The sequence below is a fragment of the Gopherus flavomarginatus genome, chromosome 9 (assembly GCF_025201925.1).
Source record: "Gopherus flavomarginatus isolate rGopFla2 chromosome 9, rGopFla2.mat.asm, whole genome shotgun sequence".
NCBI lineage: Eukaryota > Metazoa > Chordata > Testudines > Testudinidae > Gopherus > Gopherus flavomarginatus.
This window is the reverse complement of record NC_066625.1, coordinates 16453916-16479515: the sequence shown is the minus strand read 5'-3', so window position 1 is coordinate 16479515 and position 25600 is coordinate 16453916. Positions and strand designations below refer to the sequence as shown.

Genomic DNA, 25600 nt, shown 5'->3' with positions numbered 1-25600 from the left:
AGCGGCCCCAAGTGAGTTCAGGGCCCCACTGCGCTAGGTACTTTGCAAACACACTGTAAGAGATGATACCTGCTCTAATATGCTGACAATCTAATTAGATTCTGAGAAAGGAAATATTGTAACACAGTTTGCAGAGATACATTTTGTAGGTGGGGAGAACTAAGGGATAAAGAGATTAAGTAATTTACCCATAGTCACATAGTGGCAGAGGTAGGAATTGAACTCAGGTCTCCTCAGTCCCAGTCCTGTGCCTTTCTCACAAGAATATTATTCCTTCGAAACTTAACCTAACTATAGAAAATAGAACACCTAGGTGCTGACATTTGACACTAAAATATAATTGTGTGTTAGGATGCTGATATTGGCATTGTCAATAACAGAATTACATCTTTCTTGCCAGGTTTAACCTGCTGAGATTTGCAGAAGATATAGACACTTGGCAGGAGTTTCTTGTAGAGGCTACAGATGAAACATGTCATGATGCTGTACAATGGGTGTCAAAATTCCAAGCTCATGGCAATACATGTGTCCTTAAGGCTTTGCAGGTTAGTTAACTGTATATCATATTGTGGCAAAATCATGTGTATTATGATAATAAAAACATTGCTCTACATAACCAAATTATTTTCCAGTGTTAATGTCAGTTAAGTGTGGGATCAAGCCACATTTGGATCCAGTCCTTATCCCGAAATTCAGAGGTTTTTGGAACCATCATTAGTATTGGAGTCAGTAAAAACCTAAAATGTTTCATTCTTTTAGATTAATGCAGCTATCCACTAACCCTCTGCACATTCAACCAAAGTTTAGAAAAAAGAGATAACATGCCCGTAATTAGTTCTTCAAGATGAGAGCCCTTGTAACGCCACTTGTTTGGGATATTACATGTGCTTGGGGACAAGTCGGGGGGGATGAAAAGCTCAGTAGTTTGAGCATTGGCCTGCTAAATCCAGGGCTGTGAGCTCAATCCTTGAGGAGGCCATTTAGGAATCTAGGGCAAAAATCTGTCTGGGAACTGGGCCTGCTTTGAGCAGGGGTTTGGACTAGATCTCCTGAGGTCCCTTCCAACCCTGATATTCTATGATTCTATGATTGGAGCCCCCTAGAAAAGCAGGATCATTGAGGCCATGTACATGCTCCTTTGTGGTTTCAAACTGACACACCTGACAATATATAAAGTGCTATATCCCGTCTGCTTCCTTTTTCCGCATAATCAAATATTCACCTAAAGGCTTCAAAGAAGTGGAAAAAGTAGATGAGAAGTGTGAATCTATATGGGCAGTCACTTGAAGTACGGTAACTAATAAGTATCCCTTCTTTCTCTTGTGAGAATTGCCAGAATATTATGGAAGATTAACTTTTAAGAGGTGAATATGTAGAGGGCTAATTAGGGATCCTACAATCTCTAAATCTAACTCCAGATAGCCTTATAAAACTCCCAGTTGGAGGCAATTCTTAGGTGAGGCCGCACTGGATCTAGTGGAATGTGATCTCAGTCTTGTCATCCCAGTACAAGTTTTCTTAGTGTACACAAATCTTTAGATAGTGAAATACCTGCCAAGTCATAATACTCTGATTTTCAGAGGTTCAGTCCCTACAAGTTCAACTGGTGTCAGTGAAGTCTTACTAGCCCAGCTCAAGTCAGCAACTTTCAGAATCAGGACCAAGTAGTCTGCCTACCTAGTCTAATCCACTGAGACAGTCTCAGAAAATTATCTTTCCCTGGGTTTATTGTCGTATGAACATTCTATCAATTTAGAAAAAAGATGTATCCTTTCTAAACAGTAGCTAAGATCCTTTTCATATTCAATATAGTCATTGTCTGTTCTGCGAATCTTGATACGATTTGCGTGTAGTTACTGAAGTAAACAGGATTTCGAAAACTTTACAATAAAGTGAAAATGCTGTTTATGTGGTACCCCAATGTTTAAATTCATTTTCTGCTTTTTCAGAAAGCTTTCTGTTTTCAAGATCTAGAGGCACTGTATGTTCTGACTGATGGAAAGCCAGATACCAGCTGTAGTCTCATTCTAAAAGAAGTTGAAAAGATTAGAAAGAAAGAAACTATTAAAATCCACACCATTTCTTTTAACTGTTCAGACAGGTATGTATTACTTTACAGAAGAGTATGAAATTCATTAAAACACTAGTTTAGGTATTGTCATTGTAATGCTCCCAATGGTAACACAAAAGCATGAGTACCAACATCAGGGTAGCCCGTTAAAAACCAGGGAACAAACTCCTAATTGGTTGAGTTCTAAACTTAGATTTCATCAGCCAACTGCAAATTCCTCAGGCACTTTCACAGTCTTAAATGGAGTCACAGGCAGAGACTCCTTGCATACTCAGGTCTGTCTTGCCACACAGGCGAGCATAGCTCTGTGATAGCTGGCGCTATACGCTAAGCACAGTAATATTCAGGTAACTCCTGATCCCAAAGGAATAGTCACCACAGGTCAATTGTGCTTTAGGTCTGACACCTACAGTGCTTGTAACTAATCCTAAAGTAAACTATGTGAAGATTTATTAGATAGGAAAAGGAAATTGGAGAGCTATTTATAAGCAAGCAAACAGATGCACAAGTGAGTTACAGTCTTAGGTTTCAAAAAGTAATAAAGGCTTCTGTAATAAGCAAGCTCTATTTGTCCCTTAGGGCTAACCTAGGCTAAACAGCTAAGGATCTCTTGCTTATGCCTAGAAACACCTTGCACCCCCAGAATCTAAGTAACATAGAGATACCTAGTTCCTTTTATTTGGGATTTTTATCCCCCTCCTGCCATGTGCTCTGAGCTGCCAACTCAGCTAATGGGAGTAGAGCAGAACAGTAATAAGTCTGTAGACACTACCTATGCTGATGGGAGGGCTTCTCTTATTGGTATACGTAATACACCTCCCCAAGAGGCGGTAGCTAGGTCTATGGAAGAATTTTTCTATTGACTTAGTGCTATCTACTCTGGTGGTTAGGTCGGTTTAAGTATGCACTTAGGTGTGTGGATTTTTCACATTCCGGAGCAACATAGTTAAGCCAACTTAGTTTTCTAGTGTAGAACAGACTATAATTAATGTGTAATGATTCACAGTCATAGAGGCTCACAATGGAGTGTCAGATATTGCATTACACTATGGAACACATATTAACAAGCAAGTTTAATGGATGCAGCAACTCAAGCATTCAATCAAGTCCAAACACTAAACTCTCTTATAATTCTAATAACCTTTTTTATCCATATTAACTCTCAAGTGAGGCAGACAGATTCCAGTTATGTATCTGTTAGTTTCCAGTTGAGAATGGATACTGTAGCATTAACTAGCGTCGGGCCTGCCAGCATCACAGTCATGTTTTGCAATCCTTGTTTTCCTGACATTCTGGATATGGAACACTGTGTTGTGGTGACTTAACACATACCTTGATTTACAGATTCAGATAATAGGTTGAGCCAGCAATTATGGCTGTTTAAAAACAAACCTTGTATTGTAAACTGAGCAAGTCTCTTAATGTGTAACATATACTGTTAATAAAGGACACATCATATTTAATATCACTTTTGTGACCTTAATTTGCACTGAAATTAAATCTCAGTGTTTTCCTTTTTGGTGTAGCTGTAGACTTCAGGGGCCAGCTCCTCAATTTGTGTAAATTGTCATAGCTCCATTGACTTCAATGTGAGTTATGACAATTTACACTCATAGAGGATCTGGCCCTAGAGATAGAGATCTATTACTTTATTGCCATTGTAAGTCATTTAAGTTACTTATCATACCCATGATTATTTTCTCCAGTATGTAAATCCACACATTTCTGCCTAGAAGTCTGGGTTCCAGTGCTTATTGCTATGCTGTCCCTATAACTATTGGTTAAAATTAACCAGCCTTTGGCGTTTATGATCACTAAGTATTATTATATAATTTATATATCCCCCCCCACAGCTGGAAAAGACTCTAGAAATGATCTAGATATTTGTAAGCTTACTCACCAACTGCATGCTTAGAAGTATAAGAGCAATCATTACTGGTAATTTACTGCTTCATTGTCAACAGAAGAGCTAATGAATTTCTGAAGAAGCTGGCCTCTCAAACAGGAGGACGCTACCATCGCTGTATTGGAGATATGGATGGACAGTTAGCAGCACACAGAATGTTGACAGAAGGGTTTGATGATGATGATGTATGTTCAACAGTTATTTGGATTGTGTTTCTTTATGGAATGTATATTTTCCTCCATATCTAAAGTACATTTAAAAAAAATTAAATATAAGACTCCCAATGTATCTTGCACTGAGATGTTTGGGATCTGAACAACAAAATTTAATGTCTGGCTATACCTATTGCCCAGCCACACTGACGAGGTGAATGAAGCCAGGAAAGGAATGTAAGATGCAGAAGAATTTGGAAATGAGAGCAAACCAAAACCCTGGATATGAATACCCCTGAGTTTTATCAAAGTTTGGCTGTCCTCACTACCCTCTATTTATGTTTTAGCCATCTGTTATGTCTTGGTTTTAGATCATAAAATATTTGGGACAGGGACTGTCATTTACTGTGTTTTTACTGTGCTTAGTATACTGGGGCTTCAACCTGATTGAGGCCTCCAGGCACTATTGCAATAGAAATGCTTAATAAAAATAAAGACCAGATCCATCTCAAGTAGAATTTGGAGTTAAACACTCTGTTCTATCTCTTCATAAATAGAAGATCTTGTCTGGCCCTGGTGAATGTCAAGTTCAGAAGTTTGGGTTCAATTATTTACATTTGTTTGCTGCCCTAAGGTTTGTAAGCAATTGCTGTAGATTGTAGTAACTACATTTTAATTTTATATTTTAGGATCCAGTTTTTCCTTTCTTCGAAGGAGATGATTTAAAGAAACTTGCTCAAGAAGTAGCAAAAGCCAGAAGCTTTTTAATGCAAGCAAAATCCTTTAGGTGAGTATCTATCCAGGATCTTTCAATAAATACTGCTTTTTTTCCCATAGAGGGAGCAAAGGAGGAAGTTACATGGTTAAAGAATATCTGGCTACCAATTTCTGCTTCTTACAAAAGAATCATTTTATCTCCCCTATATTTGTTTCTTGTATTCATGGCATTATTGTTAAATGTGAGGAAGAAACATCCATGCAGACTGCCTCCTTTAGAGTTTCTGTTCATGTTCTTATGCCACAGCCAATCACCAGTATCTGAGCATCTTCTAGAAGTGCCCTGAGCTGCATGACTAACATCTCTGTCTCTTGTGGGTGTCTCTCTCCCCCTTTTCCTAAGTGAAAAATTCTATAAGATTGATCTTTTTTTCAGCTCTCCCCTACCAAACCAACATAGTGCTTGGTTCCTGTCTTCTTCAAAGAGAAAAGTGACTCTATCTGATGTGAGCTTCCTCCTCCCTTTCGCTCTCCACTCTCCGTCAGCCTGATTTCAGAATCTGAAGTATCAGTCCTACTCTCTCTCTGCCAACACCAGTACCTGCTCCCTCGATCTCATCCTCTTGTGACTTCTGTGACCCTCTACCATCTTCTGCATAGTATCTCATTCTACTTGCAACTTTTCTTTCAGCATCTCCTATGGCTGCTCCACATTCTTTGCTTCCACATTCTGTCAAGGTCCCACAGGATTCAGTGCTGGCCCCTCATCACTTCTATCTGTGTGCTTTAGTTCAAGGCAGCCTAATCTATCCTCATGGTTTAAGTTATCATCACTGTGCCAATGACTCCCAGATAGTTTCTCTCTCCTCCCTGACCTCTTCCCCTTCTGGATTTCCTGCCACCATTACAAGCTCTTATCACAGAAAGATATGGCACACAGGGAGAAGGGCATTACTTATACATAAATGATTTAAAAATTTAAACCTAACAAACTTGCATAATTTTACAAACAACCTTGTAGTGCTGTGAAAAACATCATCTGTTCTTGTACCCAACAAATCCACAACAAATCAATTTCAGCAAGTACAGCTGAACTACAATTGATCCTTATGTTCCTACAATGTCATTCTGATGTCACCCAGGGCCAGTGCTTAAATTGTGCCAGGGCTTATCAGGGCTGAGCCCTGGCACCTCTAGGGTTGGCAATCCATAGCCCCAGCACCTCTGATCTTGCTGCATAAAGTTAGGTTAAAAAAAAAATTGTTTAAAGTCCAGCACCTCTTTCATTACAAATTAAGCAATGCCAGAGCTAATAAGTAATAACTATATAACTAGATACGTTCCTTTAGGAAAAAATGCTGTCATAATCTTACATTCCTTATTTTTCCTTTTGAATAGGTTGCTATTAGAAAAATGGAATTTGGACCAAAAGGACAATTCTTTTTTAAAAAAAAATCCTCAGGTAACCAGTCAGTACAAAACAAGTCATTGATTGTATATTTTTATAAGGATGTTATTTCAAATTAGAATCCCGTATTTTCCAACTTTGAAGAGAGTCATTGCTTAATGTAAATAGCTATTCATTCCAGCCGTTTTAGTGTTTAGCTCAGTTAGCTTAGCAGCATGTAACAAATACATGCACAAGGAAGTTCACAGGTTGTAATGTGTTTTGGGAGGATGAAAAGTGCTATACAGACACATGTTTTTATTAATTAAGGGCTCCATGCTTCAGAAAGAATTAATAGCAAAGCTCTTTTGGAGGCGTAGTAACCAATATTACGTGTTTTTGCTTTAATAAAAAGAGATTCTAGTACATGTCTCTTGGTAACGTGACTATCAGGTTATAAAAACTTTGAATAGTCAAGTACAGTGTACATGGGTATCATCAGCATCCAGGTATAGTGGGGTTCAGACAAATGGATTCCAAGATAAAAATGAGAGCACTGTTTACCAAAATTTTAAATGAACCAAAGATGCACTGTTCAAGCATGTATTAACTTAGCTGCTTCAATGCAGCTCTTCCCTGCTTCATTTAATATGCTATTTTAATAGGCATGCATTGAGTAAGGAAACCCTTCTTCACTTGATGTGACTTCAGTGGGACTACTCATATGTTAAAAGTTATGTACTATCTCTGTACTTAATTTGTGCATATGTTTAGGTGCTTTGCTAGGTCAGGGCTGTGACAGAGGTGAAGACTTTCTGCCAGTTGAAGCCTGCAGCCTGGACAGTAAATCAGGCCCAGAATGCACATACAGTTCAACTTTTGTAAGCATGGGGAAATAATAAGTTTGGATAATAAGGGTTTTGAAAAATTAAGCAAATTTGCAATGTAAATAATTGATAAAATGGGGATACAACTGTTTATCCTAACTGAGGTCCAGAACATTTTTTTAAACTGTATTATTGTAATAAGAATTGCTTCAATTAATTGGCATTGTATGTTGAGCCTCTTATTTGGTTTTGTTTTTTTACGGTTATTTTAACAGACTCCAGATATTATCCTTGATGGGTAAAAGAGATGGTCTATCATCCTAAAAAGAAAATTATTACCAACATCTTTATATAGTGATGTCAAGAAACAACTGTTTGCACAGAAAAAAAAAATAAAGCCTAAAGTTGAAGAGAATGCATTTGCCAAAAATTTTGCAAATAACCATTTTCACTTCTTGCTTTAAATTTTCTCTTTGCTGCCATCACAAGTAGGGAGGAAAGATTATTCTAGAAATCAGCAGATCCACAAGTAAGCAATACCCTTTCATGCTGATAAAATCCAGCTGAATTCACTATGGGTCCAATTCAGCTGTCAACTAAAACCAGGGAGAGACTATCACTGACATCAGTGGTAGTTTGTTCAGAATTCTTTGGTAACAGAGAGAGACTGAACATGTGTTCACAGGAGTCTTGTGAGAATATGCAATTCAAACTATCTGCACGGTTCTGAGAGATGCAGAATTTTCCAGCAATTACATAAAACATGCACATCTAGCTACCAAACCCAGGCACCAAGGATGGAATCCTGGCCTAACTGAAGTCAGTGAGAGTTATGCCATTGCCTTTGGGGCCAAGATTTCACCCCAAACATTTAACAGATGTAATATTCAGTAGAAATGGGCCAGAAATGTAAAGTCCAGATAGTGATCTGAGATTCCCAAAGTCCAGGTGTCTATAGATCCAAATGTTTTGTTTGGGCCCACCTCAAATACTAACTGTAAATGTATACATCTGGGAACAATGAATGTAGGACATATTTACAAGATGAAGGACTCTATCTTTGGAAGCAGTGACTGCTCTTTGATTTGGGGGTTCTGGTGGTTGATCCGCTGATAATGAGCGCTCAGTGACAGTGTGATCCTGTGGCCAAAAGAGCTAGTGTGATCCTGGGATGCATGAACAGGAGATTTCCAGTAGGAGTAAAGAGGTTATTTTACCTCTGTATTGGGCACTGGTGTGACCATTGCTGGAATACTGTATCCAGTTCTGGTTTCCACAGTTCAAGAATTATGTTGATAAATTGGAGAGGGTTCAGAGAAGAGCCACAAGAATTAGTAAAAAATTAGAAGATATACCTTATAGTGATAGACTCAAGGAGCTCAATCTATTTAGCTTAACGAAGAGAAGGTAAGGGATGACTTGATTGCAGTCTATTCATTCCTACATGGGGAACAAGAATTTAATAATGGGCTCAAAGATATAATATGATCCAATAGCTGGAAGCTGAAGCTAGACAAATTCAGACTGGAAATAAGATGTAAAGTTTTTTACAGTGAGAGTAATCATTGGAACAACTTACCAAGGTCATGGTTTATTCTCTATCATTAACAAGATTGAATGTTTTTCTCAAGGATCTGCTCTAGGAATTATTTTGGGGACGTTCTATGGCCTCGGTTTTCTGGCCTTTGAATCTATGAACTTCACTTTTATACTAGCAAAAGACTGTGGAAAGGAACCAAAGTTTTTTAAATAGTACCCACTGAAATAAATTAGGGAGGTTACCTGTAACATGTGGGGTACTCTTGCCTCCCTTCACCCTTTATTCCTCTTTCCCAGAGAACTAATGAGAGATCTTATAATACACAGAAAAATAAACGGAAAACTGTCTCCCATTGTCCAAGTGGTGAAAAACTTCAGTTTGATGCCTCTTCTGAAATAAAACAAGAAGTGTTTAATATTTTTATTCTGAGTTTTACGTTAATGCTCACGTAACTGGTACTGTAATTTAAATCTGGTTACGTTTTTGCAATAGACAAAACTAAGCAACTCTTCCCGTTGATAGTATAAAAATGATTGGTCCATGTCTGTTTGAAATAATCAGAACTCTATGTATGCTTTTTCTTACATTGCCATGTAGTCTGACATTGAATCAGTCACTACCCCACAATCACTATTTTTCAGATTGTAAGCTTCCTTTAAAATTCATTTAGTTATACAGAGCCTTACAAACATGACCTAAGACTAGTATAGTACAGTTTTGTCTTCCTGAGTCTGCAGGCAGTCTGAAACAATAACTCTGAGAAGTTTGAACTTGTCTCTGTTCAGCTCAGTGGGGTCTGAACTCTGATACCAATCACAGTTGACAGCACTGACATTTATTTCATGGCTTATTATTTTATTATAAATCTACCCAGGAGCTTAGAAGTATGAGGTGTCCCCTGTGCAGCTGGCAAAAGTTCTAGCTTCTCTCTGATGCAAATGGACTTATTGCATTTTCAGCACAAAATTCTGTGACTGGCCACTCAACCTCGTCCATGATTATAGGGGCCTTAAAACTACTGTGACAATGCTGGGCAGTGCCTTCATTTTCAGAGAGCTGCCATTGGTCATCTCTGACTCCCCAGCTGTTAGATGACAAAGTATAAAAAAGGAGGGGTATCTTTGGGCATCGTTTCTTGTGATTTCACTCATGCTATATGTATATAATTTCTAAAGAACTTTGGGATGACAGGTGCTATATAACAAATGTATATTGTTGTTATGAATGACTAGGACTAGCTCTGTTAAAATGACAGACTATTTAAATGTTAGATATAATAATTGAAAGGTGGAAACATTGATTTTTGTAGTAATAAATGGTGAACTGGGAAGACCACAGTGGGGAGTGGGTTTTTTATTGGTTATGTTTTTCTTGGGGGGCAAGGAGTGGCTGGCTTTTAAAGAGAAAAAAATCTGTTGCCAAAAAGAGGATGTCATTCCTCCTTCACTGGTTTTAAAACAATGGATTTAAATTATGGGCTAGATTTTGACACCCTTACTAAGGGAGAGTGGAAATTTCCTTAGCAAATGGTCCCATTGAAATCAGTAGGGCTACTCTCAAAGTAAGATATTACGCAGTATGAATAAGAGTGTTTGAATTTGGATCTGTATGACGTTGCAAATCCAGACTTCAGCGAGTTCTTTGTTAGATGGTGATTGACTCTTATTTAAAGATTTAGAAGCGTTTTCTCTCCCTTTTAAATGTTTCCTGTGTCATTTTTCAGCAAGACATTTCTTGCATGTTGTTTTTTGTAAGTTTAACTGATTCAAAATGTCATTTGAGTGACAGCTCTGTCTGTACAGAGTAATCTTTACATTTTTTCTGTAAAATTATGATTATTAATAGTTTATATAATAGTACATTAAAGCTACTTGTAACTTGGCTCAGTACTCCTTTGTATGGACACCAGTACTAAAGATTGCTACTTGGAACATCAGACTATGATAGACAAAGACAATACGTCTTGATTTGAAAGAACAGCAGCTCTCCTTTCAAAAGAACTTGCCCAGTATGACATTGACATTGCAGCACTCAGTGAAACTAGATTGGCAGATAAGGCCATTATTACAGTATCAGCTGGGAGTTTGGAAGGGGAAAGAACCACACAAGGATAGAATCCATAGAGTGGGAATTGCCATCAAAACCAAACTCTGCAATGTCTTGAAGACTTCCCAGTAGGCGCCAAGAAACTCTCGTTACTGTTAAATAAATCATGATTTACTACCATCATGAGTGCATATGTCCCACCTTCACAAGCCCCGACGATGCTAAGGAATGATTCTATCCCAGAGGTTGGCAAACTACAGCCCATGGGACCGTCCTGCCCGGCCCCTGAGCTCCTGGCCCGGGAGGATTGCCACCAGCCCCTCCACTGCTGTTCCCCCCACAGCTTCAGCTTGTCCCGCTGCCAGCGCAATGCTCTGGGGGGTGGTGTTATAAGTTCCTGAGGAAGCGCAGTTGCAGAGCCTGGCCTGACCCAGTCTCTGTGCTGTGTGGTGGTGGTGTGGCCCGGCTCCAACCAGGCAGCACAGCTGTAGGCCACCAGCCACTTTTTTTAAACAAGAGACTTTCCTGTGTGTTTTTCAAGGGAGAATTTAAAATTCCCTATATTTTATTGTTCATAATTCTGCCTCATTCAAAATACACCCACATGAGACATCGCTTTGCTTGTACCATTTATATGTAGAATTGCAATATAAATAATAAATGTTATATTCATGCTGCCTTTGGATCTCAACAGTGCATAAGCTAAGACCTTGATTCAGTGAGACCGGTCTGACAGAAGGAAGGCTGACACAGGCTGCTTCCAGGGAGGGGAGTAAAATGAGCCCTGCCCTAGCTTCCAGCCAGATTCCAACTATAGATTAAAAGCCTCTCTCTCTTTCGAAATTATGGGGCAATATAAAGAACCTGAGCACACTTGGGAACATCAGCATGCTGTTCCAAGGCTTCCTGCTATCCTGGTGCTAGCTGATAGACATCCACAGAACAGAGTTTTCACCCTCACATTTACAAGGAAGAGCCAGGACAATTACTAACTGTAAGTAGTAAGGTACTTTATAGCTTTTCTGCATCTTTTGTGATCAGGATTGCAGTGGGGAAGCTAAAGATGAACCCACCATATTTGGACTTAGTTAAATATAACCCTGAGCATATTTACATTGATTATATACAAGTCTTGAGGGAATCACTCAAAATAGCCTCTACAAATTGAAAGAAACAGAAAGAGTGATGTAATAGATAATGGAAACACATTTCTGACTGGGAATTCCATACAGCACTTAAAATGCAATGAGCATTTTCTAACACTGGCTGATGGTGAAGAATGCACTGGTGCCAAAAGTAGTTTTAAAAACAGATTTTGTGTAATATCCTGCTTGTGAAAGAAAGTTTCTTGGGGAACTCTCCAGTTCCTTGGGGAACTATTGGCTCTTTTGATCCAAGTAGCTGGTCACAGGGGGAGGGATAGCTCAGTGGTTTGAGCACTGGCCTGCTAAAACCAGGGTTGTGAGTTCAATCCTTGAGGGGGGCCATTTGGGGATTTAGTTGGGGATTGGGCCTGCTTTGAGCAGGGGGTTAGACTTAGATGACCTCCTGAGGTCCTATCCAACCCTAGTATTCTATGAAAGTTTGGGGCCTTGAGGATGTTTCACCTGGGAATAGAAATTGGCAGCAATCAGGTATTTCTTTGGACCAATCTGATTTATTTACAAGGAATGTACAAAACCCTATGATTCTGAACACAGAAGGAACCAAGAATGAAAGGAGAAATTTCTTAGTTTACCAAATGTCTTTAGCCAACATCAAACCCAAAAACACTCTCAAACTTTTTCCAGGGTCACGCTGTTCTTACAGGCTCCTGCTTGGCTTTCTTGCCTCTCCCTGTTCTTAGTTTCTGTGTGTTCTCTTCTACCCACTGTGACACTACTCCATATTCTTCGCAGTATTATTATGATATGATTATGACATAATCAGTCGTGAGATATTGGAAAGGTTATAATTTACTGAATATGATTATCCTATTCTTATGCATGTATCATTTTTGTATCTGAAAGTAGGAATAGTGACTATGTATCTGTATCACAAATCTGTTTACACTTGGGGAAAACCCACTAGGCAAAAGATTGTCAGTCTAGATGGCTGGCTGAGAAGAGCCCATTCAGGCTACAGGGCCATTAGGAGAAAACAATAGGTCTTAGAAGAAGTTAATCTCCCACCAGGGAGTCTTCCTGAGGATGCTACAAACAGCCTCCGAGCAATGGCTGCTGCGGCACTGTAAAGGCAATGTGAACAGGTCACCTGGTACTGGACTCCATCGTGGAATACCAGTGATTTTCCACTAACTGGTGTGGGAACGAAGCTTGGAGTCAAAGGGTTCCCACCATATGCAAAAGCTATTGAAGGCAGGGGAGCGACATCATCGAGGTTCTTCAATGACTCCCCACTCAGAGACTCCTGAGAACACCTGAGGAACAAGGACTGACATGAGGGGAAGTGCTGGACTCAGTCTGAAAAGGAATTTTAGCCTGTGAAAGGAACACCTGGGGATTTTAAGCTGAAAGCAAGTGCAGCTTGTCCCTTAAGAGCCTGCAGCCTGGTTGAATCAACATTTAGGGTGAGAATTTGCTACTCATATCCAATCCCTTTAGTAGATTAAGCTTAGATTGTGTTTTTGTTTATTTGCTGGGTTGTCTGCTTTGATCTGGTTGTTATCCCTTATAATTGCTTAAAATCTGTCTCTTGCAGTTAATATACTTGTTTTGGCTTTATCACAAACCAGTGTGTGAGGGTCATAACTTGGAGCAAAAAGCTGTTGTATATTTTCTCTCCACATTGAGGGAGGGGGTGAATTTCATGAGCTTATGCTATATAGGTCTCTGTGCAGCCAGGGCCAGCTCCAGGCACCAGACGACCAAGCACCTGTTTGGGGCGGCACCTTGTCAGGGGCGGTCAATCTTTGGGTGGCAGGGCGGCACTCAGGTTTTTGTTTGGTTTTTTTTTTTTTGGTTCGGCGGGGTAGCGCTTGAATCTTTCTGTTTGTTTGTTTCGACCGGGCAGCACTTGGGGGTTGTTTCGTTTCAGTAGGGTGGTGCGGCACTCGGGAGTTTCGGCGGGGCAGGGCAGCACTGGGGGGGGGTTGTTTTGGAGGGGCAGAGCAGCGTGGGGGGGCTGTTTTGGCGGGGCGTGGCAGCGCTTGGGGGAGTTGTTAGGGCAGAGCAGCGCTTTTTTCTTGGGACAGCAAAACAGTTAGAGCCAGCCCTGTGTGCAGCGCAAGATGGGACAATTTTGCATTTACACTCCACAGGGGTGTGTGCACATGAACAGCTGGGCAGTTCCTTAGCTGTAGCCTTCCCATGCAGAGATGATCACAGCATGTGTATGTACTGCAGCTGGGTGTGCTGTATGTGTGCTGAAGCCTGAGAGAGGGCTTGGCCATGTGGTCACAGCAGAGCAGTATAAAGGGAGCCCAAGCTGGTGGCTCAGGGGAGCTCAGTGGTACCCCACTTCCAGGTGGCATCCCAGGGGGAACCCATCACACTCACACCCACAACCTGCTCACAATACCTAGTCAAATGCCCACCCACCTGGTGCTAGCTTCTGGGCTCACTCTGTTTAGACTTTGTTTGATGTGTGGCCCCTGAACTGTTTCTTAGAACTGACTTAAATGGAGGACTCATTCACCCATCAGTTTAAAGAGGTTTTAGCTCAACTCATAACACCACCTCAAACCTCAGCTTTGTCCATCATCTCAATGAGGCCTAAAATGGTGAAACATGATAACCCATCCCAAATAGAAAGAAAGAAAATAAATAACTTAACAAATTAAAGCTGGAACAAGCTTAACTATTTACATATCTACAGAGTATCAGGGTAAAAAGAACAGGAGTACTTGTGGCACCTTAGAGACTAACAAATTTGTTTCAGCATAAGCTTTCGTGGGCTACAGCTCACTTCTTCGGATGCACAGAATGGAACACACAGACAGGAGATATTTGTACATACAAGGAACATGAAAAGGTGGAAGTACAGATACCAACTGGAAGAGTCCAATCAATTGAGATGAGCTATCATCAGCAGTAGCCCAGGAAAACTCTTTTTGTTCTTTTTGAGGATACAGACTTAACATAACTGCTACTCTGAAATTTCTCAGGGTAGTTTCACATTATCAACATGAAAAAAAATGCTTTTGTGGCTTTTCTTTCCCTGGCTTTCCTTTCAGTGTTCTCCTAAGGCATATCTATTGTTTCTGTGGAACTTGTTGGCTGTGATAGTTCCTGCCCATTTTGTTCAAGTGAGGGATTGCTTACTGTTACAGTTTTCCTAGCATCAGTATCCACAGTTACATGCTCAGATCTGGAGGGCAGCCATGCTGAAATCTCTCCCCCACTCATACCACCTTGCTTGGTCCTTAGATAACTTTTGGTTTTATCCTGTGCACCTCTTTGTTTTCACTATTGTATAGGGTTCCTCCCAAGGTTTATCCAGCTGAGGGCTTCTACTCTTCCTCTATCTAGTATTGTGTCTCAGTTTCCCCCATATTTTGCATTGCTACCCAATGGGGAAGGGGAGAGAAGGATTAAGTTTGCTTTCAGGACAGATTTAGGGATGGTCTACAGTAGAGAATTAGATCAACCCAGTTATGTCAATTAGGGGTGTGAAAGACCTACCCACCTGAGCAAAATAGTTAAGCCAGACTAAGGGTTTGGCTACACTTGCAGGTGTGCAGTGCTGGGAGTTAAAGCTGTCTTCTTACAGCTGTGGAGAGAAAGTGCTGGAGTGTGGCCACACTTGACAGCTACCAGCACTGCAGTGTAGCCACATTTGCAGCGGTGTTGGGAGTGGTGCATTATGGGCAGCTATCCCACAGAGCACCTCGTCCCATTTTGGCGCCATTTTGGTGCTGTGGGTTGTGGGGAGGGGGCAGGTCATTCTGCTTCCTGTCCCAACGCCCTGTGATGCTCATAGACTTTAGGGTCAGAAGGGACCAATATGATCATCTAGTCTGACCTCCTGCACAAAGCAGGCCACAGAATCCTACCAATCCACTTCTATAACAACCCCCTAACCTATGTCTGAGTTATTGAAGTCTTCAAATTGTGGTTTGAAGACCTCAAGCTGCAGAGAATCCACCAGCAAGTGACCCATGCCCCACGCTGCAGAGTAAGGCGAAAAACCTCCAGGGCCTCAGCCAATCTGCCCCGGAGGAAAATTCCTTCCCGACCCCAAATATGGCGATCAGCTAAACCCTGAGCATGTGGGCAAGACTCACCAGCCAGCACTCAGGAAAGAATTCTCTGCAGTAACTCAGATCCCATCCCATCTAATATCCCATCACAGACCACTGGGCATACTTACCTGCTGATAATTAAAGATCAATTGCCAAAATTAAGATATCCCATCATACCATCCCTTCCATAAACGTATCAAGCTTAGTCTTAAAGCCAGATATGTCTTTTGCCCCCACTAATCCCCTTGGAAGGCTGTTCCAGAACTTCACTCCTCTAATGGTTAGAAACCTTCGTCTAATTTCAAGTCTAAACTTCCTAGTATCCAGTTTATACCCATTTGTTCTTGTGTCTACATTGGTACTAAGCTTAAATAATTCCTCTCCCTCCCTAATATTAATCCCTCTGATATATTTATAAAAAGCAAGCATATCCCCCCTCAACCTTCTTTTGGTTAGGCTAAACAAGCCAAGCTCTTTGAGTCTCCTTTCATAAGACAGGTTTTCCATTCCTCGGATCATTCTAGTAGCCCGTCTCCGAACCTGTTCCAGTTTGAATTCATCCTTCTTAAACATGGGAGACCAGAACTGCACACAGTATTCCAGGTGAGGTCTCACCAGTGCCTTATATAACGGTACTAACACCTCCTTATCTTTGCTGGAAATACCTTGCCTGATGCATCCTAAAACTGCATTAGCTTTTTTAACGACCATATCACATTGGCGGCTCATAGTCATCCTGTGATCAACCAATACTCCAAGGTCCTTCTCCTCCTCTGTTGCTTCCAACTGATGTATCCCCAATTTGTAACTAAAATTCTTATTATTAATCCCTAAATGCATGACCTTGCACTTTTCACTATTAAATTTCATCCTATTACTATTACTCCAGTTTACAAGGTCATCCAGATCTTCCTGTATGATATCCCGGTCCTTCTCTGTGTTAGCAATACCTCCCAGATTTGTGTCATCCACAGACTTTATTAGCACATTCCTGCTTTTTGTGGCAAGGTCAGTAATAAAAAGGTTAAATAAGATTGGTCCCAAAACTGATCCTTGAGGAACTCCACTAGTAACCTCCTTCCAGCCTGACAGTTCACCCTTCAGTACAACCCGTTGGAGTTTCCCCTTTAACCAGTTCCTTATCCACCTTTCAATTTTCATATTGATCCCCATCTTTTCCAATTTAACTAATAATTCCGCATGTGGAACCGTGTCAAATGCCTTACTGAAATCGAGGTAAATTAGATCTACTGCATTTCCTTTGTCTAAATAATCTGTCACCTTCTCAAAGAAGGAGATCAGGTTGGTTTGGCACGATCTACCTTTTGTAAAACCATGTTGTAATTTGTCCCAATTACCATTGACCTCAATGTCCTTAACTACTTTCTCTTTCAAAATTTTTTCCAAGACCTTACATACTACAGATGTCAAACTAACAGGCCTATAGTTACTCGGATCACTTTTTTCCCTTTCTTAAAGATAGGAACTATGTTAACAATTCTCCAGTTGTACGGTACAACCCCTGAGTTTACCGATGGATCGCTTCACATCCCAGCAATCTCTGTTTTTCCGTCCACGTTTGGCGCCATCTTGACTCTGTCAATGATTTCTGTGCAGTGCAATTTCTGTGGGAAATGGAGCCCGAACTGCTAAGGAGTATGCTGACAAGTCTCACCAGCACATCATGTTTGGCAGTTGAGCTATTCCTTAAGATATAAAGTGATGAGGAGTCTGATGATGATAGCGAGTCGCCTGACGCATATGACACTAAATTGCTTCTGGCATTCACAGAAATGCTCAGCACCTTGGAACGCCGCTTTTGGGCTCAGGAAACAAGCACTGAGTGTTGGGATCACATTGTCATGGAAGTCTGGGATGATGAGTAGTGGCTGCAGAACTTTCAGATGAGAAAAGCCACTTTCATGGGACTGGGTGCTGAGCTCGCCCCCACCCTGCGGCACAAGGACACGAGATTGAGAGCTGCCCTGACGGTGGAGAACCGGGTGGCTATTGCAATCTGGAAGCTGGCAACTCCAGACAGCTACCGATCAGTCGGGAACCAGTTTGGAGTGGGAAAGTCGACCGTTGGAATCATGTTGATGCAAGTTTGCAGGGCCATTAATCGCATCCTGCTAAGAAGAACCGTGACTCTGGGGAACGTGCAGGACATTGTGGATGGCTTTGCACAAATGGGTTTCCCTAACTGTGGAGGGGCGATAGATGGGATGCATATTCCTATTCTGGCACCACCTCACCTTGCATCCAAGTACATTAATCAGAAAGGGTATTTCCCTATGGTTCTCCAGGCACTTGTGGATCACTGTGGGCGTTTCATTGACATTAACACAGGCTAGCCTGGAAAGGTGCATGATGCACGCATCTTTCAGAACACTGGCCTGTTCCGGAAGCTGCAGGCAAGAACTTTTTTCCCAGACCAGAAGATCACAGTAGGGGACGTTGAAATGCCTGTTGTGATCCTTGGAGACCCTGCTTACCTGTTAATGCCTTGGCTCATGAAACTGTATACAGGGAAGCTTGACAGGAGGAAGGAACGGTTCAACTACAGGCTGAGCCGGTGCCAAATGACTGTGGAGTGTGCTTTTGGCTGTTTAAAGGGGCTCTGGCAATCTCTGTATGGGAAGCTAGACTTGGGGGAACAGCATCCCTGCGGTTATATCCGCATGCTGTACCCTCCATAATATTTGTGAAGGGAAGGGTGAAACATTGTCAGGCATGGACCTCCGAGGTTCAACACCTGGAGGCTGAATTTGCACAGCCAGAGAGCAGGGCTACTAGAGAGGCCCAACACAGGGCTTCAAGGATTAGGGATGCCTTGAGGGAGGAATTTGAGGCTGAAAACCAACAGTAAGGTTTGGTGCCTTGCACGGGAGTGAAGTGCAGTGGTTACAATGTTAGTAGGAATCTGTTTTTCCTAAGCTGATTTGCAGTGCCTGTTTCTTTCCTGGGCTAAGGTATCTTTGACTTTCTGCAGTAATAAAGACTGTTTTCAAAGCCAAGAATTCATTTATTGAAAAGAAAATAACTTTACTGACAGACAAACAACATTTTGGGAACCTAAAAGGGCAGGGGGTGGGGTGGGGAACTGTACAGTCACAGGTTTGAATATGTCCTGTCTGGAGTGCTGTGCAATGACTGCTGCACTTCAGGATGCCTATACTGCATGGTGATGGGGGTTGAGTGCAGAGGGTAAGGGTCGTATTTCTCAGGGCTGGTTGGTGAACGTACAGGTGTTGGAGGCAGCTGGTGGTGGTAAGAACCTGGATGCTGGGGAAGGGGGTTTGGAGCTGACATTGGGGCACAAGTGAAAGAGTTTTGGGATGGGGGGAGGGGCTGGCGCAGTAGTGCTCTGCCTGCATGGCTACGAGCACCTGGATAGAGTCCGCTTGGCGCGCCAGGATGCTTATCTGCTGCTTTATGCTTTTTTTCCTGACTGCTGCGTTTCTCTGGCAGATCCTGCTTTCCTTTTCCCTCCAGTCCTGCAGTTTTTGATTCTCTGTGTCAGAGTGATCCATAACTGCTTGAAGTAGTTCGTCTTTGCGTTTTTGCGGCTTCTTCCGGAGGGTTTGAAGTCTTTGAGCTGTTGATAACGTGGGCAGCCGAGAACTCAAGATTGCTTGTGGAAAGGCAAAAAAGGCAACAGTTAACAGAGGCAGCATTGTTTATATCTCAGACAGTTATTCCCATACAGTGAAGGAGTAACATTCTTCACAATCACATAATTTTCCCATACCAAAGACAGCGCACATAACCCACAGGAGCCCTGAAATGGTGAGTAAGGGGGACTGATTGCTTCAGGGTTGTACTGTCCTCGGGGTTTCTGTGCATTGGGGAAAGCAAACAGCTGCAGTGGGCACCTACACTGAACACTCTCCCAACATTTTTCACAGGAGTTAATCCTGGAAGATATCTCGCTGCTGCGGGACACCTGGGAAGAGCGTGAGGGTCTTCTACAGCAATGCGGATTCTGCCCTGGCCCCTATGCAGCTTGCCTGTGTGCAGCAGTGCTCCCCCCACCTCTCACTATTCCACATCTAGGCATGCATGCAGAACCCTCCCTCCTCTCCCGAAAAATGTCTATCCTGAAAATAAAAGCTGCTTACCGGGAACCAGCTCCTCTGTTTGTCCTCCACCGAGTACCAGCTGTTGCGACTGGCTACCTTCCTCATGGCTTGAGAAGAGCTCCTGGCTGCATGCCTCCAGGGACTCCAGGGTGTCTCCCCCCACCCCAGTACCCTCACTCTTGGTTTCCTCCTCCCCCCTTCTCCTCCCCCCACCCCACTCTGAAGTGTCCATCATGGTCCTTGGATTGGCACTGGGGTCACCCCTAAGTATCACGTCCAGCTCTTTGTAAAAACAGCAGGTCATGGGAGTAGCACAGGAGCAGCGGTTTCCCTTGCGGGCTTTGCAATAGGCACTCCGCAGCTCCTTCACTTTAACCCTGCACTGCAGCACGTCCCGGTCATGGCCCCTTTCCAGCATGGCCCTTGATACCTGCCCAAAGGTATTGTAATTCCTACGGTGGAGCGCAGCTGGAACTGCACAGCTTCCTCCCCCCAAACACTGATGAGGTCCAGCAACTCGCCATTGCTCCATGCTGGGGCTCGTTTGGCACGTGGAGGCATGGTCACCTGGAAAGATTCACTGATTGCACTCCACACCTGGCTGAGCAAACAGGAAGGGGATTTTTAAAATTCCCGGGGCATTTAAAGGGTGGGTCACCTGAGGCCAGGGCAGTAGAGTTCGAACTGATGAGCAGAGTGCCTGAACAGGCATTCTGGGATACCTCCGAATATCTCTGGAGGCCAATAACAGCACTTTTGGTGGCCACGCTGGCGGAGCAGCGCTGCATCACCAGCGCTGCAGTCGTTATTCCCCAGGACGAGGTGGAGTACAGCCAGCGCTGTAGCCAAGGAGATACAGCGCTGGATGTGCCTTGCAAGTGTGGACGGTGAGTGAGTTGCAGTGCTGTAAAGCCACCACCAGCGCTGCAACTCTCCAGTGTAGCCAAGCCTCTAAGTCTCCATGTAGACAGCACTAGGTCAACAGAAAAATTCTTCTGTTGACTTAGTCATTGGTGAATTACTATGCCAAAGGGTGAAGTTTCAATTGTAGAGAAGCCCTAACAGAAATAGACGTGTGGGTCACTGTCTGGGCAGAATAAATAGAATCATTAAGAAACTGTTTGAAACAGACCCAGATCAACAAGGGGTCCTGAAAGACAATGCAAGCTCCAATGACTCATGATCAACAGTGGAGGGCTGGCCAAGGCGCTTTGGAACTCAGTATGACCCTGCCCGGGGACAACCAATAGACATGTCCAACAGGAAATAAAGTATGGGCTCTACAAGAAGCTGTAGCTTTGACCAGGGCAGAGTGGGAGGTTCCCAACTCAGGACAGGAAGATAGAGTCAAGGATGAAGTCCATCACAGCTTGGCTGATGGTACTGACTTACCCTAGATGAATTTCTGCCTCCCGTTGCTAACCTAAAGGCTTTCCGATTATGTATGCCAGGTAACAAATTGTTATCTTGTTTTGAAAAGGCCGTCTGAGTCACTGTAAATGTTCACTCAGATCATTGCACCCTGAAGGGTACAGTACAAGCCTCCCACAGGAGTCTGGCTGGATCTGGATTTGCTTCAGGGAGCCTGTAACAGTGCAGGATTCACCTCAGCAGTGCCTCCTGCTGGTCTTCTTGGGAATTAGCTCTTCAGCCTTCAGAGCACCCCATTGCCGCTTGGCCCCCATGTCCCTCTTAGACCCAGTGCCCCACTATCTGGGGTGCTGCAGCCTGGCTGTACAACCCTCAGTCTCAGGGTCTCCCCTCCCTAGGGAACCCCCAACCACTATCCCCACCTTGACTCAGTATAAGGCTACTGCCAGTCATCATCTAGCCCCCACACCCTGGGGCAAACTGCAGTATCAGCCTGCTCAACACTAGTAAGGTTGGGTTTGGACCTGCTGCCTTTGCCTACCCCTGGCCTGCCCTCTGCAACCTTCAGTACCTATTTGCCTTATGCTAAGCCACAGCCTGGGGCTTTCCAGGCTGGAGCTCCCCAGCTCCTTTGCTTTTCCCCAGCCCTGCTCCACTCAGGTACCCTGTCTCCAGCTCCCTGCAGCCAGGCCCATCTCCCTCTATAACTATAGAGAGAGACTGCTGAGCTCCTGGCTCCCAGTCCCTTTTATATAGGGCCAGCTGAGGCCTGATTAGGGCGTGGCCCAGCTGTGACTGCTTCCACAGTCAGTTTAGTAGCTTTTCCCCTGCCACAGCCCTCTCCCAGGTCTATCTTTAAACCCCTCAGGGCAGGAGCGGGTGACCACCCGGCTACAGAGCCACACAGAGAAACAGGGATCACTAGTGCTGAAGGCTCAGTTTTGGAGGCTGAGGGCCTGTCCCTGTGGAACTGTGTGAGTCCTTGGAGTCTGGCACATTAAAGGGTCAACTCTTAAGAGACTAGTTACAGGCTGGGATATAGATTAGGCCCTGTGGACCTCTGACAGGTCCCTCCCAAGGTTTATCCAGTTAATGGCTTCTACCCTTCTTCTTCCTAGCATTATGGAACAAGACCAGATCCCCTCTTTTAAAAGATTCCCCATTTGACCTTACATCATAGAGTCTTTTCATTTTATCAGAGTCTATCCTCAAATTTTTCCTAGCAAATGTGTGAACTCTTTCAATTTTGGGTTGTAGTGTTTCTACATAGTCCAAGTCCCTTTGTCTCTTTTCAGGAACTCCAACCAAGAGGTCTGCTGTGGTCCCTAGCTCATGCCCAAACATAAGGAGCACTGGATTATACTTTGTACTCACTGACTGCTGTTTATAAGCCATCAAAAGGAATGGGATGTGCTGGTCATTAAGAACATAAGAATGTCCATACTGGATCAGACCAAAGGTCCATCAAGCTCAGTATCCTGTCTTCCGACAGTGGCCAATGCCAGATGCCTCACAGAGAATGAACAGAACACAGCATGCTCCATCCATGCTCATCCTGGCTAATGGCCATTGATGGACCTATCCCCACTAATTTCTTTTTTGAACCCTCTTGTAGTTTTGGCCTTCACCACATCCCTTGGCACCAAGTCCCACAGGTTTGACTGTGCATTGTGTGAAGAAATATTTCCTTTTGTTTGTTTTAAACCTGCTGCCTACTAATGTCATTGGGTGACCCCTAGTTCTTGTGTCATGTAAAGGAGTAAATAACATTTTCTTATTCACTTTCTCCACATCATTCATAATTTTATAGTCCTCTATCATATCTCCCCTTAGTCGTCTCTTTACAAGCTGAACAATCCCAGTCATTTTATTCGCTCCTCGTATGGAAGCTGTTCCATACCCCTACTCATTTTTGTTGCCCTCCTCTGTACCTTTTTCAATTCTAAATATATCTTTTTTGAGATTGGGCGACCAGATCAACATGTGTTATTCAAGATGTGGGAGTATTTATGTCCAGCAGTTTTAAGATAATGACATAATCTCATCCCCCGTTTTCACTGTATTTATTACAACCAGCTGATAGCTCCCATCTCCTATACAATATTTCATCTTTAAATTCAAAGTTTTATCTCTCTATGACTAGAAAGCTTTTACTGGAGTGTTGTGAGGAGGCACTACATTCCAAGGTGTCTGTTTGCCAGTTGATTTTCCAGGGGTAGGACTGGAAGGGATCTCAATAGGTCATCTAGTCCAGTCCCCTGAACTCAAGGTAAGACTAGACCATTCCTGACAGGTGTATGTCTAACCTGTTCTTAAAAACCTCCAGTGATGAGATTCCACAATCTTCCTAGGTGATTTATTCCAGTGCTTAATTACTCTGACAGGAAGTTTTTCCTAATGTCCAACCTAACCCGCTCTTGCTGCAATGTAAGCCCATTGCCTCTTGTCCTATCCTAAGAAGTTAACTAGGACAATTTTTCTCCCTCTTCACTGTACTTGAAAACTATCATCATGTCCCCCCACTTAGTCTTCTCGTCTTCAGACTAAACAAACTCTATTTTTCAATCTTTCCTCATAGGTCATGTTTTCTAGACCTTTAATCATTTTGGTTGCTCTTCTCTGGACTGTCTCCAATTTGTCCACATATTTCCTGAATTGTGGCACCCAGAAATGGACACAGTACTCCAGTTGAGGCTATGTTAGCACAGAGTAGATGGAAGAATTACTTCTCATGTCTTGCTTACAGCGCTCCTGCTTAATACATCCCAGAATGATGTTTGCTTTTTTTTTTTCTTTTTTTCAATAGTGGCTTGTGATCCACTATAACCTCCAGATCCCTTTCCGCAGCTCTCCTTCATAGACAGTAATTTCCCGGTTTCATATATGCGCTATCAATTTTTCCTTCCTAAGTGTAGTAATTTACTTTTGCTCAATTCAATTTCAATTTATTTATTTCCCACCATTTCTCCAGTTGTCCAGATCATTTTGAATTTTAAGCACTTGCAACCCTTCCAGTTTGGTATAATCCACAAACATTATAAGTGCACTCATTATCTAAATCATTCACGAAGATATTGAACAAAACAGGACCCAAGACCAATCAATCCCTGTGGGACCTCACCTCCTAGTAACTTCATAAATATCTGCTTCAGTTACCTTTGGTAAATGAAATAACCAAACAATCATTCATTTTCTAATATAGCTGTAAATCTAATCTGAAAAGTTTTCAAAATAAATCACTGTTTAAAAATGTATAGTGTGTACCTTCTAAAAATGAAACCAACATCTATCTATGAGTTGTGAAGAATATGTATTAAGGTTATAACAACCAACAAGAATGCATTTTTATGTAGAAATACATGATTGTGTAGAAATACATGATTTGATTTAAATCCAATCCACCCTGCTGGCTTGACTTTATTCTTAATTTTTACACTGTTTGTGTGGTAGGGAAGAAGTATAATGAACATGTTTGTCAAAGAAGCTGGATGGGTAACTGTGGAGATAAATAGGGCGCCTGGGCTGATTTAATGCACTCTAACATGCAAATATAGACAAGGCCTCTGTTAGTGTCTCCTCAGAACACACACAGCACAAGCAATAACAATGCAGACCTCCTGTGCCTGCACCATAACCTGGAGAGACCACCTTAGAAGTAAGGGAATTAGTATAATTTCCTTGCCCATTCAGTTGTCATTCTGCTGAGGCTGCAAAGGTGCCAAGTGCAGTGGTGAATTTTATAATGAGGACAGATGCTAACAGAAACTAGACAGAGATCCCTAAACTCATTTGCACAGGCAAATAGTCATTAGATGGTAACAGCTGTTGATTGTTATTATTAACAGGAAATTTGACACAAAATGGAATAAAGTAATATATACAAGCAGTCTGGGACATTCTGCTATAGTCTTTGTCTTGATCAATTATAAACTCATCCTTTTTTTCTTGTATGCTATGCTAATATTTATATAGGACATCAATATTTGCAAACGTTGTGAACCTTTTCAGGGTACAATATTGCCAATAAACTATTTTTTAAAATATTTTATAACTGATAAGCTGTTATTGTGCAATGTTTGCAGAATGCCAGCATTTCTTTTCATTTCACATGAAATTTGTGATGAAAAAGAAAAAGGACTAACACTGAATATATCAATAAGCATTTATATTGGTTACTCTCTGTACCTGGAAATCCTGCAACTAGTATTATGATTTATCTTTATGCCTTCTAAACAGGTTAGATAAAGAAAACCTTTGCAGTCATGAATGGAGCTTTGTAACACAAAACTTAGCGGAATTATCTGCACCCGCGAGCTCTG

The 25600-nt window shown here is 42.3% G+C and overlaps 1 protein-coding gene across 4 annotated transcripts in view; it reads left to right on the top strand.

Annotated features, from left to right (window-relative positions):
• VWA3A (von Willebrand factor A domain containing 3A) overlaps nt 1-25556 on the top strand; it is a 91749-nt gene extending 66193 nt beyond the window's left edge. The window contains exons 29-34 of one of the 4 annotated variants that reach the window (XM_050966708.1): nt 401-545; nt 1950-2101; nt 4036-4162; nt 4819-4916; nt 6245-6308; nt 25518-25556. In XM_050966708.1, coding sequence (XP_050822665.1) covers nt 401-545; nt 1950-2101; nt 4036-4162; nt 4819-4916; nt 6245-6308; nt 25518-25526 — 595 coding nt within the window. In that variant the 3' untranslated portion in view covers nt 25527-25556. Of the gene's footprint in view, nt 1-400; nt 546-1949; nt 2102-4035; nt 4163-4818; nt 4917-6244; nt 10482-25517 lie in introns of those variants that run through there. The other 3 variants (XM_050966706.1, XM_050966707.1, XM_050966705.1) reach the window with 3 other exon arrangements.
• The last annotated feature ends 44 nt before the right edge of the window (nt 25557-25600 follow it).